Source organism: Heliangelus exortis, chromosome 6 (genome assembly GCF_036169615.1).
Source record: "Heliangelus exortis chromosome 6, bHelExo1.hap1, whole genome shotgun sequence".
NCBI lineage: Eukaryota > Metazoa > Chordata > Aves > Apodiformes > Trochilidae > Heliangelus > Heliangelus exortis.
The window spans coordinates 237,948-259,928 of record NC_092427.1 but is presented as its reverse complement, the minus strand read 5'-3'; the positions used below and the strand labels follow the sequence as shown (position 1 = coordinate 259,928).

The 21,981-nt window shown below is 40.4% G+C and overlaps 2 protein-coding genes across 19 annotated transcripts in view; one reads left to right on the top strand and one right to left on the bottom strand.

Moving 5' to 3' along the window:
- TANC1 (tetratricopeptide repeat, ankyrin repeat and coiled-coil containing 1) overlaps positions 1 to 9,357 on the top strand; it is a 64,375-nt gene extending 55,018 nt beyond the window's left edge. For all 13 annotated transcript variants that reach the window (XM_071746275.1, XM_071746267.1, XM_071746273.1 and 10 more), the window contains 8 exons: positions 1,162 to 1,295; positions 1,806 to 1,929; positions 2,047 to 2,222; positions 3,326 to 3,458; positions 4,296 to 4,387; positions 5,309 to 5,455; positions 5,815 to 5,915; positions 6,768 to 9,357. In XM_071746275.1, the coding sequence (XP_071602376.1) occupies positions 1,162 to 1,295; positions 1,806 to 1,929; positions 2,047 to 2,222; positions 3,326 to 3,458; positions 4,296 to 4,387; positions 5,309 to 5,455; positions 5,815 to 5,915; positions 6,768 to 8,118 (2,258 nt within the window). In that variant the 3' untranslated portion in view covers positions 8,119 to 9,357. The remainder of the gene's footprint in view (positions 1 to 1,161; positions 1,296 to 1,805; positions 1,930 to 2,046; positions 2,223 to 3,325; positions 3,459 to 4,295; positions 4,388 to 5,308; positions 5,456 to 5,814; positions 5,916 to 6,767) is intronic.
- WDSUB1 (WD repeat, sterile alpha motif and U-box domain containing 1) lies at positions 9 to 20,047 on the bottom strand. Of its 6 annotated transcripts, none has more exons than XM_071746284.1 (13): positions 19,935 to 20,026; positions 18,838 to 19,256; positions 16,668 to 16,852; positions 14,787 to 14,879; positions 14,368 to 14,461; positions 13,447 to 13,480; positions 12,655 to 12,695; positions 12,452 to 12,558; positions 11,424 to 11,603; positions 10,814 to 10,954; positions 9,819 to 9,978; positions 799 to 840; positions 9 to 490 (listed from the first exon to the last, which is right to left on the bottom strand). In XM_071746284.1, the coding sequence occupies exons 2-11, from the start codon at positions 19,233 to 19,235 to the stop codon at positions 9,821 to 9,823; spliced, it is 1,431 nt and encodes a 476-aa protein (XP_071602385.1). In that variant the 5' UTR covers positions 19,236 to 19,256; positions 19,935 to 20,026; the 3' UTR covers positions 9 to 490; positions 799 to 840; positions 9,819 to 9,820. The 6 variants fall into 6 exon arrangements, with proteins under 6 accessions (XP_071602385.1, XP_071602381.1, XP_071602382.1 ...); XM_071746280.1 differs by having other exon boundaries at positions 356 to 490; positions 19,814 to 20,046; XM_071746281.1 differs by lacking the exons at positions 9 to 490; positions 799 to 840 and having other exon boundaries at positions 6,127 to 9,978; positions 19,877 to 20,047.
- Positions 20,048 to 21,981: the final 1,934 nt, after the last annotated feature.

Below are 21,981 nucleotides of genomic sequence, written 5' to 3'. Positions count from 1 at the left end.
ATTCATAATTTGATCTATTACTTGTTGGGAAATAGATGGTATTATGCTTTAGAATATGGAGGGGCAACTCCTTTAATTCTTGCAGAAGGTAGCACAGGAACCCATTTTCTAAGCAGTAGCTTCAACACAAACACCAAAAAAAAACATTTCATTTCTAAGCTCCATTTAAAACATGGAGTAAATTGATGCGAGCAAAATGGAAGAGGAGGGGAAAATCATGATGGGTAAAATATTCTATTATCAAGCTTCAGTGACTGTCACATTGAAAACAAGAAGTACAACGAGCTGCAGGAGAGGGGGGCAAAGTCTGTGATGTGTATGGCCTTAAAGCAGAGCTGCAGAGGGAGGGAAGTGAGCAGAGCAACAGGGTGCTGGTGCAGAGATCTGAGTACCTGATGTTTGTAATACATCCCTGCTCGGGATCCAGTGAACAGTTCTTCCCTACCCGTGGGCTGCAGCTCCTTTGTTTAACCCCAGAACTGTTACCATCCTCTCTTAGGGCACGGTGCTCTGAGGTCCAACAGGTGTCCCAGCAGAAGTGCACAAACAGTGCTCTGAATCTGTTGCCCTCAGGATTGTCTTACCTGGTCAGTGCTACTGCCCCAGATCCCAGTGACCTCTCTGCTGGGTTGCTCAGGAATGAGCTGAGATTGGGCTCCAGGCCTCACCTTTTATTGGCCCCCTAATCCTGCTCCTGGGCAGTTGGGGCCCGCCCTAATCAGGCACAGGTGGGCTTAACACAAGCTCATGCCCACTACCTGGTAATTAGTGGCACCTGGTTGCCTCATTTCACTACACCTCACCTGTGGGAAGGGCCTGACAGAAAGGGGTGAACCTTCCCTGTCACGAAAAAACCAAAAAACATAAATGACAAAGGCACTAGAACTGCCTCAGGCTGTTGGGTTTATCCAAAACCTTCATGAAAATTGCTTTTAACCCTCAAGCTATGCACGTGATACCGTTGTTATCTTTGAGAATCTTTTGTTAAAGAGAATGCTTGTGGGTTATTGACTTAACCTGCTTCTGACTAATTTGTCTGAGTCTGAAAATAGTTATGAAAATCTTACAGAGCAGCTGAAAAAATTGAGGGATAGTGTGCATGTCTCAGAAGATGTGGTAAAACAGGTAAGAGACAATGCTGATGAAAATGCTTTCTTGTAGCCCTGACAGCTGCTGCAGGAAGAGGAAAACTGGAAGTGTGTGAATTAATTCTTGAACATGGAGCAGCTGTAACAAGACCAAACCGTAGGGGGATCCCTCCGCTTTTCTGCGCAGTACGGCAGGGACACTGGCAGGTCTGACACACCTTCAGGAATTAAATGGATCCCCCTGGGAAGCAGTCTTTGATTCCTCCCATCTCTGGTCCTGTAGCAAATGAGTGTAAATTTTCTAACATGCATTAGCATCTACTTCAAAGGGATGTGTTCAGAAACTCACTTTTTTTAAAGTTACTTCAAGAGAAAAAAAGGATTTGAAAGTGCATCGGCTGCATGACAATCTTAATTGTAATACACCTGAAAAATACATGAGAGTTAAGATATTTCCCAGGCCAAGAATTTCAGATCCTCTGTAACTGCTTTTGCATTGATGGAGAGAGAGCCTGTAGAATCAGGAGCCTTCCTCTAGCTGTCTACTCCTGTCAGGAGAAGGCCCTGAGAAACACACAGCTAAGACTGAAGAATTCTGCACAGCTCAAACAATGGCTATAAATAACACTTTAGTTCTGTTCTTTAAAGAAGATTGTGCTATTATGGCTTAAATTTAAATCCAACGATTTATTTTTAAATTGCTGTTTTTGGTTACAGATTGCTAAGCTTCTAGTGGAGCATGGCTCTGATGTGAACTTAAGTGACAAGCAAGGCCGAACTCCACTTATGGTGGCTTCTTGTGAAGGACATTTGAGCACTGTGGAATTTCTGCTTTCAGAAGGTAGAAAATAGTGGTACAAGGCTGCACCTCTGTACCAGACCCTGTATCCGTGTGGGTTAGGTCATTTTGCTTATTAAACAGGACATCTTCATAACAATGTTTATTTTCCTTTTATAGGTGCCAATATTTCATCTCTGGACAAAGAAGGACTGACAGCTTTGAGCTGGGCATGTCTGAAAGGCCACAGGGAAGTGGTTCAGTACCTAGTTGAGAAAGGTGCAACAACTGATCAGACAGACAAAAATGGTCGAACACCCCTAGACCTGGCAGCTTTTTATGGAGATGCTGATATTGTAAGTAGAACAGTAAAGAAACTAAGCATGTATTGAATTTTGATAATGCCAAAATAAATTAAAAAGATGTCAAAAAACATTTTTTAGCAAAAATATTGCCAAACAAAATAGAAGGGAAATCTCCACAGGCAAAGGTGGAATACTGCTAATTAAGAGAGCACTCAGCAGGCCAGCAGCTTTGGGCCTTTGGGGCCTGTGGTGGAAAGAACTGTTAATGCTTCTTCCCATATTGGTGCCAGTCACGTTTGGGTAAGCAATGGTTACATGAAAGAGCTCACATCAAACCTGCCACCACTGTCATCTCCCATATCAATCATTTTTTGTTATTGGTGATGGACAGTTACTGGAATAGCTCTGTTGCTCAGGAATCTTGGTGAATGCTTGCTGAAAGCTGATGGTGTCTAGCACACTTAACTTTGCTTTCTTAAACGTTCTTAACTGCACTTGCTGCATTTTACATCTGTTGCATTTAAACTGCAGCACTAGACTGCTGTCATAAGTAGGTAAGAAATGGGTAAAATTACAAATGTGTTTGTATGGAAAAACTTGGCTCGTAACTTGTGTTTATACTGTTAACTGGAGTGTTTTAAATCTCTCACATTACACGATAGCAGTCTGTGTGTTTTCTGCCTATTGTATTTCTTTATGTATTTATAAAGACACAGTATTTGTATATGGCACCCTCCAAGCTGAAGCCAGGGGCCTGCACTGCTTCATCTGTGTTCCTCTGATCTTGCTGCCCTGGTGCTCGGGTTGCTCTGCTCACTAGAGTGCAGGACACAAAGGAGGAAACAAGCAGAATGTGGGGGTCTCATTGTTTTTCTGACAAGGGCACTTCCAGGAATTTGGGGTGTGGGCTTTTTTGTTGTTTTTGGGTTTTGTTGTTGTTGTTTAATTCCTGAACTGCAGACTCAGTTGGGTGGTAGTTCCATGCTGTGTTGTCTTCAGTGGGTTCAGTGACATGGATTTAAAATGGCTCCAGCATACTCTGGAAGGAATGCTCGGTGTCTGCAAGCAAAATTAGGTGGTAGCTTAAATATTTAACTGTTCTGCCTCCCCTGCCAAACACAACATTACAGGGCTTGTTTTGTTTCTTGTCCCAGGTGCAGTATTTGGTAGAGAAAGGAGCAATGATTGAACATGTTGACCACAGTGGCATGAGGCCCCTGGACAGAGCCATCGGGTGCCGCAACACCACAGTGGTGGTGACACTGCTGAGGAAAGGAGCCAAACTAGGTTAGTAGACCCATCCTGTACTAGGTTAATAGACCCACCCCATACTGAAGAGAAACAACTGAACATCTGCTCTGCTGTGATTACTGTAATTTCTAGAGAGTAGAGTAAAAAAATAAGTATTGAAAACCGCAGTGGTTTTTGCAGGCTGCATGGTTTGTAGATGCAGGAGTTGGTCCTTTGCTCTTAAAGGCAGACACTCACTCCAGATGTGAGGAAATGCCCTTGGTATTATGCTGGTGAGGAAGTCTGGAGGAGTCAGCCCATGGTTACTCTTAAACAAGAAAATTCTGATTACCCTGTTAGTGATACTTAATGCTGACACTGTTAACAATTCATATTAAGAAGTTTTCAATTTAATAACATTCTTTTAATAAATTAGAGAATTGTACATTTTTTCAAAGGGTGGTCAAAAAAATGTATGTCCCAACCATGTATTATCAGCAGGCAAATGTGTGGTGCAGATGTGTACAAGATAATTATTGAATCTGTAGTACCTTTACATACTGTTTATTTTGGGGGGGGTACTAAGTATGGTCAACCACAGGTCCTTACTTAGGCCTGATTTTTACTGTGACTGTCACACTGCCCTGTGCTGGCTTTAGATCAAGGTGAAATGAATTGGACCATTTACTATCTTTCTGCTACCTGTGTGGGGTGGCAGGTGGCAAGTATGGGTATATATGTATTTCAGATACATGTAATAACAACAATAAATCATCATCATAGTTCATGCAGGTGGAATATCTACTGGAGCAGGATTAGGTTTTGCAGTGTGAAGAGATACCAGAAGCACAGTTTCTTCCCTTTTGTCAGAGATCTTTAAAATTTAACTTGCAGGAAATGCAGCATGGGCAATGGCCACCTCAAAACCTGATATTCTCCTTATTCTGCTGCAGAAGCTGATGGAAGAAGGAAATATACTGTACAAAGTAGGTAGTGGTTTGTTTTGTTGGTTTTTTTTTTTTTCCCTGATAGCAGAACATTATAATTGCACTTCTGTTTGAGGGTTGATTAAAATTCTTTATGCCTTCTTTTCTGTTCAAACACCATGTGTACTTGCACATTCCCTAATGGTGGAAACGAGACTGAGAAATCTGGAGAGCCCTGGGAAAGAATCACTGGTAATTTGTAAGGATTTTTTTATAAGGGCCCTCAAACATCTGCCACCTTATCTTTGATGTTTGTTCTATATCAGGTGGCTTTAGTACAGAACAGAGACCCTTGAGTCTTTGCTGTCATGAATCAGGGTGAACCTGCCTGGATTATCCCAGATTCTGTACAGGATAATTTGTCAAGTTTATAGATCCTGAAATGGGTGTAGAGCTTTAGATGTGTGCCCAACCTTTAAGCATGGGACATCTTTCAACCTAGAAGATAATAGTAGTGAATTAAATAATAAAAAGCATGCCCTATTTATGAAGCTAATGTACAAAATACCAAAGAGACTTCTTTATCAGTCAGCTGAAATACTTGCTTTTCTTAACATATTAGGAGGATTTCAGTGTTTTTAGCAAAACTGTCTCAAATCCTATGTCATCAGGTATTGGACTTGGTTAAAAAAAAAAACAAAAAACCCACAATTATTAATGCAAATATTATCCTGGTGAAATACCATTAACAGTAAGAATTCAGAGAAAAACACGAACTCCAGTTAACATGAAGTTATTCTGTCTGTGTGCAATTGTCATTCATATTGTACATGCTTATTTTTTTTTTCAAAAAAATCTGGCTCTGTGTTTTCTACTTGAAGAGCACCTGTTGGTAGATGTCAAATACAAATGTACTTTTTTTTCAAGAGTATTGCTATATTAAGAGTCTGTGAAAAGCCTCTTTTTTCCCTAAATTTGTAGAAAGGTAAAATGAAGGAAGCAGCACAGCGCTACCAGTATGCCTTGAGGAAGTTTCCAAGGGAAGGATTTGGAGAAGAAATGAAAGCATTCAATGAGCTGAGAGTTTCATTATACCTAAATTTATCACGATGTCGCCGAAAAACAAATGTAAGCTCTTGCTGTTCATTTGTTGTCTCTTTGGCATCAGAAATTCTCAGGCTTCTAGGCCCCTGTGTTACTGGGTTTGTACTTGGGTGTTTATTTTTGCTGCTTTAGAATCCTTTTCACTGGATCCTGTTACTGGTTTGTTGTGCCAGCAAATGGAGGCAGTTTGTAACGTCAGGGCATGTGGCTGGGGTGGGGTGGTGTTTGTCTACTACAGCTGCCCTTACATAATCCAGTGATTTTGGAATGAAGAGCTGCTGGTTCCCTGGGACAGGAGATGCCAGGTTGGCAAGATGAGGTCTGTCCTCTGTCTTTCTGAAGTCTTTCTTATACTGTCAGTATATAATGAGGCGTTTGTTTAGGACTTCGGTATGGCTGAAGAGTTTGCTACCAAAGCACTGGATCTGAAACCCAATTCTTATGAAGCCTATTATGCCAGAGCAAGAGCCAAGAGGAACAGCAGGTACTGCCTGAATCTCTGCATGGCTGCACAGATTATTTTTTTAACTTCCTATACTGTCAATAACTCTTTCCTGCTACTTGTATTTGTAATCTGCAAAGAAAAAGTTATTTTCCTGTTGTACTTTATTCGGTCTCTGTATCAGCTAAAGCCAACCAGACACAAAAAGCAATACTGAGAACTCATTTAGGTAATTATTAGGCAGAAAGTAACATAATGATAAGAGGGATTATTTTTATTAAGTGTAAGCGTGAATGGGACTGCTACTCCACTCAACAGGATGTCTTCAGCATCAACCAAACTCCAGTGAACCATTAATTATTACCAAGAAAAAACAGGTACTTTACAGGACAGGATAATGTGGAATCATTAGTAGCTCCAGACAAAAACAAGGGGAGAGAGGAGGAACCATCTTACCAAGCTGAAAAAATACCAAAATAGTCGAGGCATCATTGGAACTATATAGGCAGGGGTGCCATTTTGGTTTGCCAGGTCTTTTCTAAGCAGAACAATACATGGTCATGAGGCCAAGTTCCAGTTGGCTGCTCTGAAGATAACAGTGAAGGGCTTATCAAAGTGCCAGTTCCTGGTGCTACCAGCAGAGCTCTGCTGCCCTCCAGAAAAAGCTGTGGCCATCCAAGGGGAAGGGTTTAGGGCTGGGCCTGCACTTCCATTGTAGGAAAGAATTCCCTTGTTTGGAGAACATCCAGTTCTTACATTATCACCACCTGCAGCAGGAGACAGCAAATGAGAATGTTTATTTGAAGGTTGGGGGTGTGGATTAGTATTAGGCAATGCTGAGATTCATCTCTGCCACAGGCTTTTATTTAATTTTCTTTTTTCCCCCCTAAACAGAAAGCTACTTGCTGCCCTTGCTGACTTACGTGAAGCCACACAGCTCTGCCCTAGCAGTCAAGAGATAAAACGTCTCCTGGCTCGAGTTGAAGAGGAATGCAAACAGTTCCAGAAAACACAGCAACAGAAGCATCCATCTTCACAACTGCCACAGCAAATTAACAACTCTGATAATGAGGAGGAGGGCATTACGCAAGGTGTGAGTGGTAACTTTGATCTTCAGGACAGAGAGGATGACTTGTCACACCCTGATGAATCTGTGTCCTCTCCACAAAGGCTGCAGCGTTCCTTGGCTGCTTCACCGTACAGCAGGACCCTTCAAGAAGGCGTTCAGCAGAAAGTGAGACCTGTGTCCCCCCAGAGCAGAACAGGCAACAAATACCTGAGAGAGCCAGGCTTGATCATGCAGCCAACAAAGCAGGCACAGATCGTAAAAACTAATCAGCACCTGAGCTCCATCCAGCCTGGTTCAAAAATGGGGAGCAGTCAGAGCAATACAAAGATACAGTCACCTTTTCAGCATCTTCCTCAGAGTCCCTTGCCTGCCCAGCACTCTAAAATAGCACATTCGGATGGGATGAGCTCCTTGTCACCTGGAAGTGCTCCCATGGGTCCTGGTTCTGAACTGTGCAATGAGAAGTTTGTGTCACAGCACAGTGAGAATATCTCTGCCCATTCTCTTGCAATTAAAGCTAAAACTGCTGACAGGTTCACAGCCCCTGCTCAGGTGAATTTCAGCGAGCCATGGCAGCAAAGTCCCATAACCAGTGGTGCCTCTTCTAGTTCTCCATCCAGTAGCATGATTCTTGCCAGCTCAAACAGCAGCCTAACTTCACCCAGTAGTTTCTCAGAGAGCATCAAGGGGCAAGGCCCTGACATCCGACTCAAGGAGAGCAACATTAACCAAGTTCAGGGCACGGTGGCTGAACACAGACCTCGCAACACCCCGTTCATGGGAATCATGGATAAGACTGCAAGGTTTCAGCAGCAGAACTCTCAATCCAGCCGGACGTGGCACTCTCAAGCATTGGATGGATCATCAGCTGTTGCTTCTGGGGGCATTCAGTCCTCAAATTTTGAGCAGTTCTCAGCCAAACACTATCAAACTAAAATTCCCTCTATGAGTGCTGCCCCAGGAGACAGCAGCCAGAATGGTGTACAGGCTAAAGACTGTGAGGAGCTGAAGTGCCAAATACCCACCCACTGTCAAGACAACAGAGCACCCAAACATGCTTCACGTTTACACCCAGAGGCAGTATCAAAACAGCAGTCTCACCCCAATAAGGAGGCCCATCTAAGTCATGTCACATCTGCAAAACCAAAGCGATCATTCATTGAATCAAATGTATAGATGTTGGTTTGTATATTATTTACAGGGTTGTAAAACTTAGCTCCTAACACCATAGGGAATTGCTTCTATACAAAACACTGACTGGCTGGTCCCCTGTGAGTCTGAGTAAGCTGTCTGTGTCAGCCAGTAGTTAATGGGGTACAACCACTTTGAACTGTTCCTACCATCCCAGGGCAGTTGCAGTAACTGGAAGTGCAAATTTGTGTAGAAAGAGTCAGTTAGGATCAGCAGTCCATCAAACCAGGACCACAAGCAGGGAGAGATCGTTTCCACTACATTTTACCTTTAGGACTTTCCTTCTACATAGAGCTTTCATACTGGCTTTTGGTTATATTACATCTTGCACTTATATAATAAGCGTGCCTACTTTAATGCATAAGTGCTTACTTCTCAAGACAGTGTTAAGGAAGATACCTGCTGCATAATGCTCAGATCTGTATATGTGTGCGATTAAAAAAAAAATTCAAAGATAATATTTTATCATTTTTCTAGTGGGATCTAATTTGGGTTGCATGATGTACATTTAGGAAGCATAAGTAATTTGTGTATGAGTAAACTATAAGCAGCCATGTTTTGACATGTAAATATAACTATTTTTAGTAACTAGAGGACATCAAGTAAAGTAAACAGTGACGTTTGCATGTGTATTGAAAGGCTTTGACCATATTGGTTACTGCACTGAAGAACACAATATTATGGCATATTAACAATAATCGCACTTTATATAGTTTATCTGATCACCTTTGGGTGCTATCTTAAAACAAGATGTTTATTGTTTAATCCTGAAAAAGGTACAGCAATGGTAAGTGCTTTTATGGGAAACTCATTACATCGATGGAGTGAAGATGAAAGTCTGGGGAAAAGTATGTGTGTGGTTACATGACAGGATGAAGCCGTGAAGTTTTAGGGAGGAAATAAGGCTTTACATTGCCAAGAGGATTCTGAAAATAAACAGATGTAGTGACATTCCTATGAGTGCAATCAGGTTGGAGTGGTCAACTTCATGTAGTCACTTTTCACACCTTGTTTGTATACAGTGTTCTATGTACATTGTAAACAGCTGTACCCATTTTTACAAATGCTTTTTTGAGTTTGCATCATTATGCTTTAGCTTATTTATTGTTTACTGTTTCTTTGATATTTTTACAAGTCCTATATTAGTCTTGTCCTGTAGTCTTGTCCTATTTTTGCACAGCTACTGTATTTTTTCCATACAAAATAAAGATTATTAATATACCAGTGGGAGGAGATGCAGTCACTGATGGTCACAGGAACTCACTCCCAACTACATGCTCAGTAATAGGGAACAAAGACACAGTCCTGGTTTGTAATTGAGAAAAATAAATATGTATTACATATTTTGCTATTCCTTACCATCTGAAAGACTGATCTGTCAAAACTTATAAATGTAGTAGTGAAAATTTAAGGAAGATTTTATTTGAAAAAAAAGAATACTTCATTTCTTCAACAGAAATACCACTAAGTGAAATTATCAATAACTTACATAAGTTTTTTAGTAATTTTCTGGAAGCCTGCAACAGTGAAGGTTTTCTTCCTAGCAAGTGTTTAAATGTCAGCCACAAAGGAGAATAGAAACAATTTTTTTCCTTTCAGTTGCTCCTGGTACAGTTATTTCCCTTAGCTACATAAAATTTAATTTGATTTTAACAAACAAACACCTGCAAATCCAAGTGGCTTACCTTTATTTCTGCTGAGTCTCTAGCCAGTGACTGATAGCCATTTTTAGTGTCCTGTTTGGTGTAAGCATAGGAGAGTGGAGAGGGAGATTTGTCATGGGACTAGAGCACCTTTTGGTCCTGATCCAGTGTTCCATTGCTTCCCTTTCATAGGAATAGCCATCTGCAAAGAAACCACCATCAATAGCTTCTACTACAGGTACATGGGCACGGTTACCCTGCAGATTTTTAGCTATTTAAATTTAAAAGAGATGTAAGGGAATCTCTGTCCAAACAAGAAAGCTGAGAAACAGAATTAAACGGTCTGTAAATCTTTATGATAAACTAGTACCTATTTGTTTCACAGTACGTAATTAAATGTAACACAATAAAACATTCTAAAGCAGTAATAAGATCAAAATTTGGTTCAGCTTCTTAAATTATACTTTATTCAGCAAAGTAGTACAAGATGTTTCAGAAAGCACTGCAGAGGTATCCTGTGCCAGTTCACTGATGACTATAAAGTAGCTGTTACCTGAATAATTCTTCCTGTGCTGGGTGCCTTCCCCTAGAGGCAGGAGAAGCAGTGAGCACTGGGTGGGGACAACACTGGACACACACTGTAGAGCTCTTTAGAAAAGGCACCACTTGTACACTGTTTTGCTACTGTAGGGATTTCACAGAATAAAAGCACAAGAGAATCTCCAATTGGGCCTTAAATATTATCCTGTCCCACTCCATCTCCCACCAGCCCAGGCTGCTCCAAGCCCCATCCAACCTGGCCTTTCAACACTGCCAGGGATGGGGCAGCCACAGCTGCTCAGGGCAACCTGGGCCAGGGGCTCAGCACCCTCCCAAGTTCCCCTCTTCAAAGTGATTTCCTCATCATCCCATCACTCCAGGCCTTTGTTCAAAATTCCTCCCCAGCTTTCCTGGAGCCCCTGCAGGCAACTGAATTTTTGTGTTCCCCCATCGATCTTTAAATTATTTATTTTGGTCAACGTAATTTAAAGACATACCTGCTGCAATGACAGGATCCTTCATAAGCTCCCTTGTTATAGGACATAAGAACTCATCAGGGACAGTAACAGGAAGAGAGGTCATTTTCATCCTCAGCCCTTCAATTTTCTGAAGGACTTTACTGCGCAGGCCTAGAGACTCTGAAAAGGTGCAGAAGTGGACATCAGCCAGGCAAGGCAACAAGGTTAGGTGTTGCATTAATGAGCAGTTGTGTTACAGGACACACAGTTCCATCTCCTCACCCTCCCTCTAATAGAAAGGTGCAGACAGCCCTGCAAACACCACTACGAACGGCTCAACTGCAGCCTGTCTCTCCTGCTGGCTGAAAGTAACTTTGTGGAGTGATGGAAACAAAGAGTAAAACAAACACCAGTGTTGCAAGGACACGGCACACTGGCAGAACAGAGCAGTGGCATCTCTCTTACAACACACTACACCTGCTGTAAAGTATTACAAATAAGAAGATATATTTAACCCTAGTAAAATAAAATATTTTAAACCTAATATTTATTTTAATAATTTAAACCCCAATAAACTAATTACTTTTTAAAAAATAAAAACACATTTCACACATACAAGGCTGAAAGCTTTGGATTTCCATGCTCTTACCGATTTTTAATTCATTAGTCAGACTTTCTCTAGTAAGATTCAGTAGTTCCTTGCCATCAATGTTATTCTTTTTGAAAAGCTCAACAAAGTCTACTAAGTTTTCTGCAGAAAGCCAGGCTGACACATCGTCCTCTGACCAGTCCTCAACAGCCACCTGAGATTCAGCTTCTACACAACTTCCTTTGGAATGGAGAGTTAGAAGACAGTTAAACCCCAGCAACACCCTCCACCACCCACAAAAAACAAAACACAACCCACGGACAACAAACAATACAAAAACCTCCAGTTTTAAAAACAGTGTCAGCAACTAACACCATGGTCTCAGTACTACACATTCCCCAACATCTAATAAAATAAATTCTTATTATACACTATATCTGGGGGAGCAGGAAGTGAAGGGGGGCAATTTTCTCAAAGTTTAGAGGACTTTATCAGATGTCTACAGCTCTGTCAAATTTGAACTGAAAGAAAACCATCATCAGGCACTGAAACCAAGTCTCACAGTTTAGAAAAGCAGACCAAAGTCCAGACTTACTCTTGTGATTTGAACAAAGATCAGTGCACCTTTGCTCCACATACTTCAGGTACTGATCTATATGTAACATTAATTACCCTGGTTTTTACACTTAAAACAACTGGTAAGCTGTATTTCTTGTTGACAAATATGTCATTTATTAGCATATTTTCTGTTTGATTCCTTGCCAATTATACTTGTCCAAAAAGTCTTACAACACTCTGGGAAAAATACTGATCTTTTAAATGCTGTCCAGAGAGTAAGAAATGGCAAATATCAGAAAAGAAGAAATAACATTAAAATAGTGTATCTTCTACTATGCCTTGTCTTCAGAATATCTCTGTAGGATAGTAATAAGGTGAATTCAGAGATAAGTTAAATAACTGCACATAATTCTGAGGTTACAAACCAGCTGCATCTAAGAACAAGTGATTTTTTTTTCATCTTCAGAAGGTGTTCAACAATATTGTGCTTTAAATTTAAGGAAGAGATCACAAATACTTCACACACCAACCTGCACAGGGTTGCTCAAGGTCAAACTGCCATATGTTCACAGTTTTGTCCATTGAACCTGTGGCAAGTAAGGGACTATGTGGTGCAAAAGCACAAGTTGTAACATACCTATAAGTATAAATAAATGTGTGAAAACTCACAAGAAGGTCTTTCATTTCTTTTACGTATTAACAGTAAAACAGAACAATCATACTGAGTTCTTACCTGGTATGTTGAGACAAAGTGTGAAGGGTATTGCCAGTATTCTGTAAAAGAATATTTGTGATTCCAAATCTTAAAGAACAAAAACTATGTTCATACATGTTATGTATGTGTATTCTTCCTTTCAAAATAAGTAATAATATTGCTTCTTGGAAGATGACAGAAGAAGTAACACAACCTTGCCAAAGCCATCAGCAGCAGAGTCAGAAATGGAACTTGAATTTCCTTTTGGAGGCCCCCAACTCAATTCCCTGGCACACTGCTACCCTGCAACAATCAACCAGCTTGGAACTGCCCGCATAACCACGCCGAAAATACCATCTGAAATAATTACATCCATATCAGCTGGTTGCTCATGTGGATAAAAACATTTCTTCAAGAAATTTAGGATTAGAAATTACCAAAATGAGGAGGTAACTGAAATGAAATCATCATCTCTGATTTCATGTCAAAAGCTACGGTCCTTGCTTTGGAAGCTAAGACAATTTAGAATAACAGAAACTCCTAATTCAATATGAAGGTAACAGGTAAGTATGGAATTCAGTGAATTATACTCTACTGAGAAATCAGAACAACAAAGCCCTCAAAGAAATTCAAATAAGAAGAAAGACCAATCAATTCTCAAGAGACATTTTTCCTCAAACTCCTTTCCCCTGCCCATATGAAATGCAGAGTATATATTTTGGGTTTATATGGGTTCTTTTATTTCATACTTCCTTTTAAGATACTGCAGAAGCAATGCTTCTATTTAAAGACAACCATCCAATGAATTATATTGCACTATGCCATACTCACAGTTTCATATATTATGACACTCTTGTCCACAGACCTTTAAAAAAAAAAACACAGCACATTGACATTAAAATGATGCAGAGAGAAGAAAGGAAACTATTTTTAATTGAGAAAGAAAAAAAAATCTTTTCCACAGAAAAGGAAGGGAAAAATGGATTTCTGAACACGACTTCATGGAAAGGTTAGATATCTAAGCCCATACCTACTTTAAAACAACACTGACTAGTGGTATCTCCAGCATGATACAAAAAAACAGTAGTTAAAATACAAAAATCTCCTTGAGAATTTTTGATGTAGAGGATTTGCACAGTGCTTATGCAAAGCAGTCCTCACTCCCACTGGTCTCCACTGTGTGTACCACATCTCCTATGTGTCTTGGCAAGCAGTAAAGCAGATGCACAGAATCTGACTAACCATAATTCTACTCTTAGCACTTCTATTTATTTTTTAAACTTTTTCATTTGCAAAGCCAGCTAGAGGACTTTAGCTTCAGCTAAATTTATCAAAGGCAAAAATCTCAAGATACTTAACTTTCTAAAATGCTCTTGTGAGCATTTTATGCTAATGCCTAAGTGAGAAGGAAATCCTAAACAGTGTCCCAAAGAGACAGTAATATTGCAGCATAGATTTGTATTTTTCATAGAAGCTGTAGTGTTCACATGAAAGGCCAAACCAGGAAATCATGAACCTCATTACAACACTCAAGAGAACAGAGCTTAACACATCCTAGATTTCAAACTCAGCCATTCACAAGACACAAAACAACTAAAGAGACACTTCAGTACTTTTGGAGGTCACAAAACTATTCCTTAACTATTGGAAATCTATTTTGAAATCTCTGACTCTCTTGCACTTTCTGCTTTACAGAATTGAAGTGTGAATGTGGACAGCTATCTGCATGAAATTAAACAAGATACTGCTTACCCAGAAACTAACATCTGCCCATTAGATGAAAATGCACAAGCCAGAACTGGGGCAGAATGTCCACTCAGTGTGCATTTGTATTTTAATTCAGCACCTAAAAATAGAAAATATAAATTATTATACATAGACATATTTGGCAAGGTGTAAGAAAAGCTGCTTTTAGAAATGTGAAGCCACACGAAAGATCAGACTCTCTAACACACTGTTTACAAAACAGGATAAAAGATCAGAGAGAACTTCACATCTCTGCTATCTTTACACTGTAGTCTTAGCATGTCTAACAGTGTTTTAAATTATCAAACGTGAATCTCTACATACAACATTCATCCTTACAGACCAGTATAAATGTGATCTTAGATGTAAATTGTGACTAAAGACTTGAGACACTGGAATAGGAATCAAAAAATCACTATACACACCTAAGAAATCTGCAAAGAAGATAAGCCAGAGTTTGATCTGATTATCTTGACCACAAGAAGCCATCTGGAAGCATCTGCATCCATGCTCACCATCTGATAAAATTCAAATAAATATATAAATGGGAATCAGAAGCACTGAAAGTAACAGCATACCAGTAAACTACAACAGCATTCTTAGAATGGAATTTGGTAAATTTTCTTAATCTCAGTACTACTTTCAAAAAGCATCAATAAAAATAATTGCAGAAGTTCCAAAACCATTAGAAGTAATAAGCAGGTATCACTGTTATACTGTTTCCTGGAAAAGTACATGAAAGCCAGAACTGAGTTCATATCCTATTTTCTTGATGGTAAATATTTGATTCCTCTGTCTACAGAGTGCAACAATATTGTCTTTCAACCTATGACTGTGTCAGACTTAGGACAGAGCTCAAATATGTTAACAGTAAAGGACCAAAATGCATATTTTTTGCTATGATTTTACGGTGTAAGACTTGGTCCTACAGAGATGAGCAGTGTGCATCAGCTGTCACACTGCAAAAACAGTAGCCAAGCCACGTTACCTGGAAACAGATGAGAACTCTGTCTTGATGCTAAGAGTCTGACCATATTTTACAAGCTGCCAACTGGTTAGTGGGCTGTGACAGTGTTGTACAGGCAGAATTCATCAGGATAACTCGGAGGAGGGCTACACTGTCTTCTGCTGGGCTTCACAGAAAAAATTTTAGCAATATCTACCAAATTTCTACCAATGTCACTGGGTAGTTTCACTGAACTTTATTTCTCGAGGAATTTCTTCACTTTAAGGGAGAAACATCTGTTGCACACAGTCTAAACTAAAAAGAACCAATCAGAAACTCCGGTTCTAGTTTTGCTCTGAATTAAGTAGGTAAAGAAAGCCAAAACATCTTTATTTTTACTGGGTAAGTACTACTTGCATGGATTTTGTAATGTGTTGACTCTGTCAGTAAACCCCAAAGTTTCAATCCTTGCTCATAAAAAGAGCAACATATAAAAAGGAAAAATGTTGATTTTCAATGACATATGGCTTAAATAAAATTAAGAATTATCATAAATCAGCTAAAAAAATCCACAGTATAGGAAATACTTGCTTTCTTGCCTATTTCTCTCTATCTTGGCAGGAGACTGAAGGATCAGAAGGACTGGCAACATACTTTTTTAAACCAACTGAATAATCCCAATGGGAAACTCAGCAGTAGAAATTACACTCTGATCTGTTTCATCTTCAGTGTGCTCCTTTGCTCTTAATATCCAAATATAAAAGAATATCAGATTTCATTTGAAAAAAAACCAACAACTTCTTGCCAATTACAACTGTGAAAGCACACAATGACAAAATTGAAATACAATTTGGACAGCAAGGTCAACTAAAAGAGCTGGAAGACACTTGAACATTACCCCATCTTAGTGTGACACATGGGATTCTGGGCTCACTGCTCCCCAAAATTCCTCCAACTGAGAAAGTCCAATATACAGTTCTCTGTATTGCTCATTCCAGTCCTCTCTTTGTGGAATGAAAGAGTAAAGTGGGAATCTTCTAACACCCCTGTTAGCTTCAGGAGATAGGCTTCACTTATAGACACTGCCCAAATGTTTTCTAAAACCCTGACAGGATAATTAGCTACTCAAAGCTATCATAAGTATGCTTATCACCTTGTTTGTTGACCTAATGCATTCCTTGCCATCAACCTGAAAAAAATCTTTTACTTAAGAATACTTAAAATATTCTAAAACATCAGGTCTCCCCAATGTCACTTGTATCTTTAGCACTGATGACAAAAGGAATATGCAAAAAAGAGCCAGAGAGAAGTAAAATAACTTTCTTTCCATGTTCATCCCCTGATGAGTCAAGTAACTGACCAGAAATTGGCTGTGAAGAAATATCACAGCACATAACGCCAAGATCATGTGCTTTTTCATTATACAGGCTTCTCATTTTATCATCCCAGATGGTTAAATCACCACACGATGATCCAGTGACAAAAAAATTTCCATTAGGAGAAAACGCACAGGCCACCAAAGAACCATCTTTAACACTGCCAGATCTGGAAAGCAAGAGTACGTGGGATTTGAATTTAGAATAAGTAATGTTCTGAAGATGTAATCTCAAAAATGCAATCTGATACAATCAGGCAACCTATTCTAAGTTTTGCACTTCAGAACTTAGCACCAAAAGAGAAACTCACACCAACTGCAGAGAGAGATGTAAAATAAGCACAGAACCAGCATAAGAACCAGGACCAGCTCTTTGACTGCAGGAGGAAAAATGTGAGATGGCTCTCAAAGTAATAATTTTAACCAAGTGATAAATAATTTTCAAACTGAAGACTTTCTACTTGAAAGGCAAAATGCAGTTAAAAGCCTATGGCAGGATAAACTTTAAAAGTGAAAGTCAAATACACACCTATCATAACACAGATTTACATGTAAACAAACAGGGCAAAAGAGGACTCCCACAATTTCTCTATTCTGTTTTTAAAGACAAAACAGAAGACCCACTAACCCACATGATAAGCTGTAGCACACTAGAATACTTTGTGATTTATGGCACAGGGATAATTTTAGAGTCCTAGCAAATAAGAGAAAGCAATGTGAAAAAAATATTTCTTGTATTCTAAGTTAGCCAAAGCACTTTGTAAAACTAATCTTAGAAGAAAATTCCTAGTAGAATTCCTAGTAGATGAGGAAGTGTGATTAATCCTTGGGAAGGAAGCAGGGTCAACCTAAAGTCACTCCTAAAAGGAGTGGACACTGGAACATTCAAGTTCTTTCTTTTTTCTTTACAATAAAAACACCAAATTAGAATAAGTTCTACTTAAAATAACACTACAGTTTCCCCACTCATTCACACGCATTACACATCCACCATTCAACAACGAAGAAACTAAGAATATAGGTCTAAACCAAACATTACTGCATATATTAATAACATATAATTGTAATAAATTACTTTTTATTATTTCTGTGGTTTTCTCTGTAAGTAAGAAGCATTCTGAATAAAAAAAAAAATAACCTCTCCACCAGCAACACCTCAAAAAAACAGAGCAACAATTTCAGTGTTTCTGTGTGTGTTACAAACAATACAGTGGCAAAAAATCTATTAGAATTCTGTTTTTGGACAGATTTCCAGATTTACACCATTTCAGATAGCTACAATCAAAAATTTTGATTTGTCAGGGGATTCAAGCAAAACTGTCTTTTAGAAATGACTACTCCCTCATCCTGAGAAACATCAAATCAATGCTCCCCCGTTCTTAAATCCTTCCTTTACTTTACAGAGATGTTTCATAATTGTTGCTCTAAAACCCAAACAGTGTTTTATCTAAGTACACAACCGGTATGAAAACTTCAGTGAAAATGTAGAGATGTCATCATTTGAAGATGATGCTAAAACTGCTCACCTGCTTTGTTTCAAATGCTTATCAGAAATTCATGTGAAATGCTGTCAAACTTCCCTAACTCAGCTCCTGTTCCCCTTCAGTCACTGTTATGTGTTAAACTGTAGGGTTTCAGCATCTGTCAACAGTTCCCAAACTCTTGATTGCTAGGTTAGTATCAAGTTTCTTAGGAAGGAAGGACTTTCAATAGTTTTGCAATTAAATAATTAAATAAAAACCAGCATGTAGAATGAAATGCAAGGAACAGTCAGGCTCAGGCTCCACAAACTCTGTATTAGATACCACAGCTACTTGATCCACTGTTAGAAACCAGATGTATGCATCATGCAATGCATCCTGATCTAATTTTAAATCAAAACCAATGAAGATGCTTTGGTGAATTGAAAAAAAATAATCAGGATTCAGATGAAAGGTAGTTGGGTACAAATTAAAGCTTCTTGAGTTTATTGTTTAACTTCTGTAAAAAAAAAAAAATCAGCACTTCTCCCTTTCATAATGATAATCTCTTGCTCTTCTAAATCCTGCTTGTTTCTTTGTTGTATCAGTGGTGTATATGTGCAAACTTAGTACACATCACAGCATACCACTTAAATTAATTCTTGTCATTGTAAACAGAGATACCTGGTGCTCACCTGTACAGTTTCAACGACTGCAAGTTCCAGAGAACCACGCTCCCATCGGCTGCCCCCGACACCAGGTACGTGGACCCTGGAGAAAACCTGCAGACACGAACGGGGCTGCTTCCAGGCTGCTCCAGCACCGCCAGCCTCACACCACCACCGGTGTCCCAGAGCACGGTAGTGCCATCTGTTGAGCATGAGGCTAAAAGGTGTCCCGACGGGGAGAAGCAGCAGCAGTGCACAGCATACGTATGGCCTCGCAAAGGCGAGTAGGGAAGCTCAGCAAAGTTGTTTAAAGAATAAACGCGAATTGTTTTGTCCAAGGAACAAGTGGCCAAGCACGATGATGAGAAGGCACAACAGTTGACATCATCACCATGATCTGCTAAAGTGTGAATTAACGTCACCATTTTATCTTCAATAAAAAATATCTGAAAAAAAGTTTAACAGTTAAGACTTTTTTTCTCCTATTTCACAGATCAAATATATTACCTTAACAGGACATGTTGCCTGGGGGAGGGGTGCACATGCAGAGGAAGACTTTGCATCTAAGAATTTTTTTGTCTTCGACTTGGTGCTGGAAGGCTGCTATAAGTCTCCCCAGGGCCTTCTCTTCTCTGTGTAAGCACAGACACAAAGGAATTCACGGGGCAGAGCGACATCCCTTCAGGCAGCATATGGCATGGCACCTTATTTAAAACTTTTATCTAGGAACTTGAATCTATCTTAGCTTCAGGATTGACCCAGTTTTGTCACTATTTATAATAATTTTCTTACTCTTTATAATAATTGAACAGATTAATTAGTGCTAACTTCTGAATGATGAATCTGAAAAAGGGACATTAATCTTGCTCTTCTAAGTTTTTTGGGAGCTCACAGCAGAAAAGCATACGTATGAATGACGGTTTGGGTATCAATAAAGTGTCTGACAGAATAACGAGGCTCTTAATCATCTGTCACCAGAGAGATGAGTGCTCCATAGCGGTACCTTCTCCAGGGACTACCACCTTCTGGTAACCCCAGAAAGAGACGCGGCGGTTCTGGGCCTTACAGCCCCGCTCCCGCTGTCAGTACAGACGTGCCGGCCCAGAGGATGCCCGGTGCCTCACCCGGAAGGTAACGGCGGGCCTGGGGCCGAGACCCAGAGGGCTCCTCCTTAAACCTCCTCCGGGTACTGCGGGAAAGAGGCCCCGAAGGCCCTGATCCCCCTCACCGCCTCCTGAGGCCCGCGGGCCCCACCCCGACACGCGACCGCCCCGCCGCGCGCCCCCCGGGCTGGTGTCGCTGCGCACGCGCACAACTCCCTCCGCCGCCCGCGGATGGTGCGGCGCGAGCCCCGCCCCGGGCCTGGGCTGCACCAACAGCGCCAGGAGCGCGGGGGGAGAGGGCGCAGCTTCCTTCTTCCCCTCACCAAAGCAGCATCGGCGAGCGTTGTTTCTACTCCGTTACTCTTGTCCAAAGCCTTTCCCCTTTTCGGATGTGGTGGCCTAGATCCATCATCATCATCCCCGTTTGTGTGCGTTTTGTGGCCGTGGGACAAGACCCCTGTGAGGGAGGCGGGCTGAAAGTGGAGTGGGCTGAGAGGAAGGAAGCGGGGTGCAGGAAGGGAGCTTGTAAAGGTCACCCGGGGGCACAGGAGCTCTGGGGCGCTGCTGAATCTCCTGTTCAGCTCTGTGCCAGTCGTCTGCGAGCGCTGGCTGTGTCCGCCCGGGCTGCAGGACTGCAGCCACCACAGGTCCCCAGCGCCTTCGCCTGCAGCGCGCCGGCTGCCACCGGGCCGGGCTGGGGCTGTCCTACCAACTGCTGCTCCAACCAGGGAAGGAAGGATAAACCAGCGAGCGAGTGAATGTGTGAAGTTTCCCGCTATTAACAGCTTAAGTGAAGGAGTTTTAAACAAACGCAGCTCTTCCATCAGAAAATTGACATCACTGCCATTTTCACATCCAGATAAATGCTTAGCTAATCATGCAGAATAAGCAGTTTATCATGACACCTACATTTTTTGACGAAAATCAAGTCACTTTATTCTAGAGTGACTCCTTACCCAGGTACCATTATTCCATTTCCTAAAATGGATGACCTTTCATGTCCGAATCTGTACAATCTTGCATTCTGACACAGTACATGTTAACTGACTGCATGCTATTTGATTAATCTATAAAAAATTCTGGTTAACTTCAAAGTTCTAAGCTCAAAGAGAGTTACAAAACCAAATAGCATGGTTGTGGTGTTCCTGATTTCAGTCTTTAGCCCTCACTTTGCACACGTTTGGTAAATCTAAGAAATCTTGGTTGTCTAGAACCGCTACAACTTCTGATTTCCAGCAGCTTGTATATCACCCAGTGTTTTTCAAAGAGATACCAAGAGACAAAAATGAAACCACACTCACAACCAGAGCGTTCTTAATTGAGCATCATTGACAGTACTTCGAAAGAAAGTGTTCCATAGCATATCAATAAATTCTCTAAATCAAGACCAGCATACTTTATTCAGAAAGGAAGAGAACATCAGGAAAACTTCTCCTTTGTGAGAACAAAACTGAAACATGAACCAGAGATAAAGTCAGCAAAGAAAAGCACATTTTTCTAGTGGTTAAATCCCTGCATTTTCCTATGGAAATATATGATGGGAAGTGCACGATTCAAGCTTGCCATCCAAATACAATAATTACTGTCAATTTAACTTCAATGAAATAGTAATGAAGACACTGGCTGCTAATGAGCAAAACAACACATTGGCAACGACAAACTGAGAAGTGATGCTTGTCTCAATGCACACCTTAACTTTTCCAGCTGTTCAACTGAATTAGGAGAGAAGCTGAAAAAATGCAATTATGTATGTAGTATAGCTAGTGAAGTTGTTCTGACTTTTCAGAAAACTGGTAGCAGGTCTAGTATGGCAGAAACCATACTAACCAGACACTTAACCAGAAAGCTGATGAAAAGTAAAGGCATGAAGAAGTCAGTTGTGGTGGTAGTGTTAGAATGCAAGACTGTCTGACACCCAGATGTGTTTTTAATTCTAGTTAAGCACGAATTATTCTAACAGAACTTCATTGAACAAGATGTTCAATCAAACAAGAGGGCAAAAGAAGCAAAAATTCTATTAAAGACCAGGAACTGACCATTTTTTCTCAGCAGAGACAAGTAAAAGGGC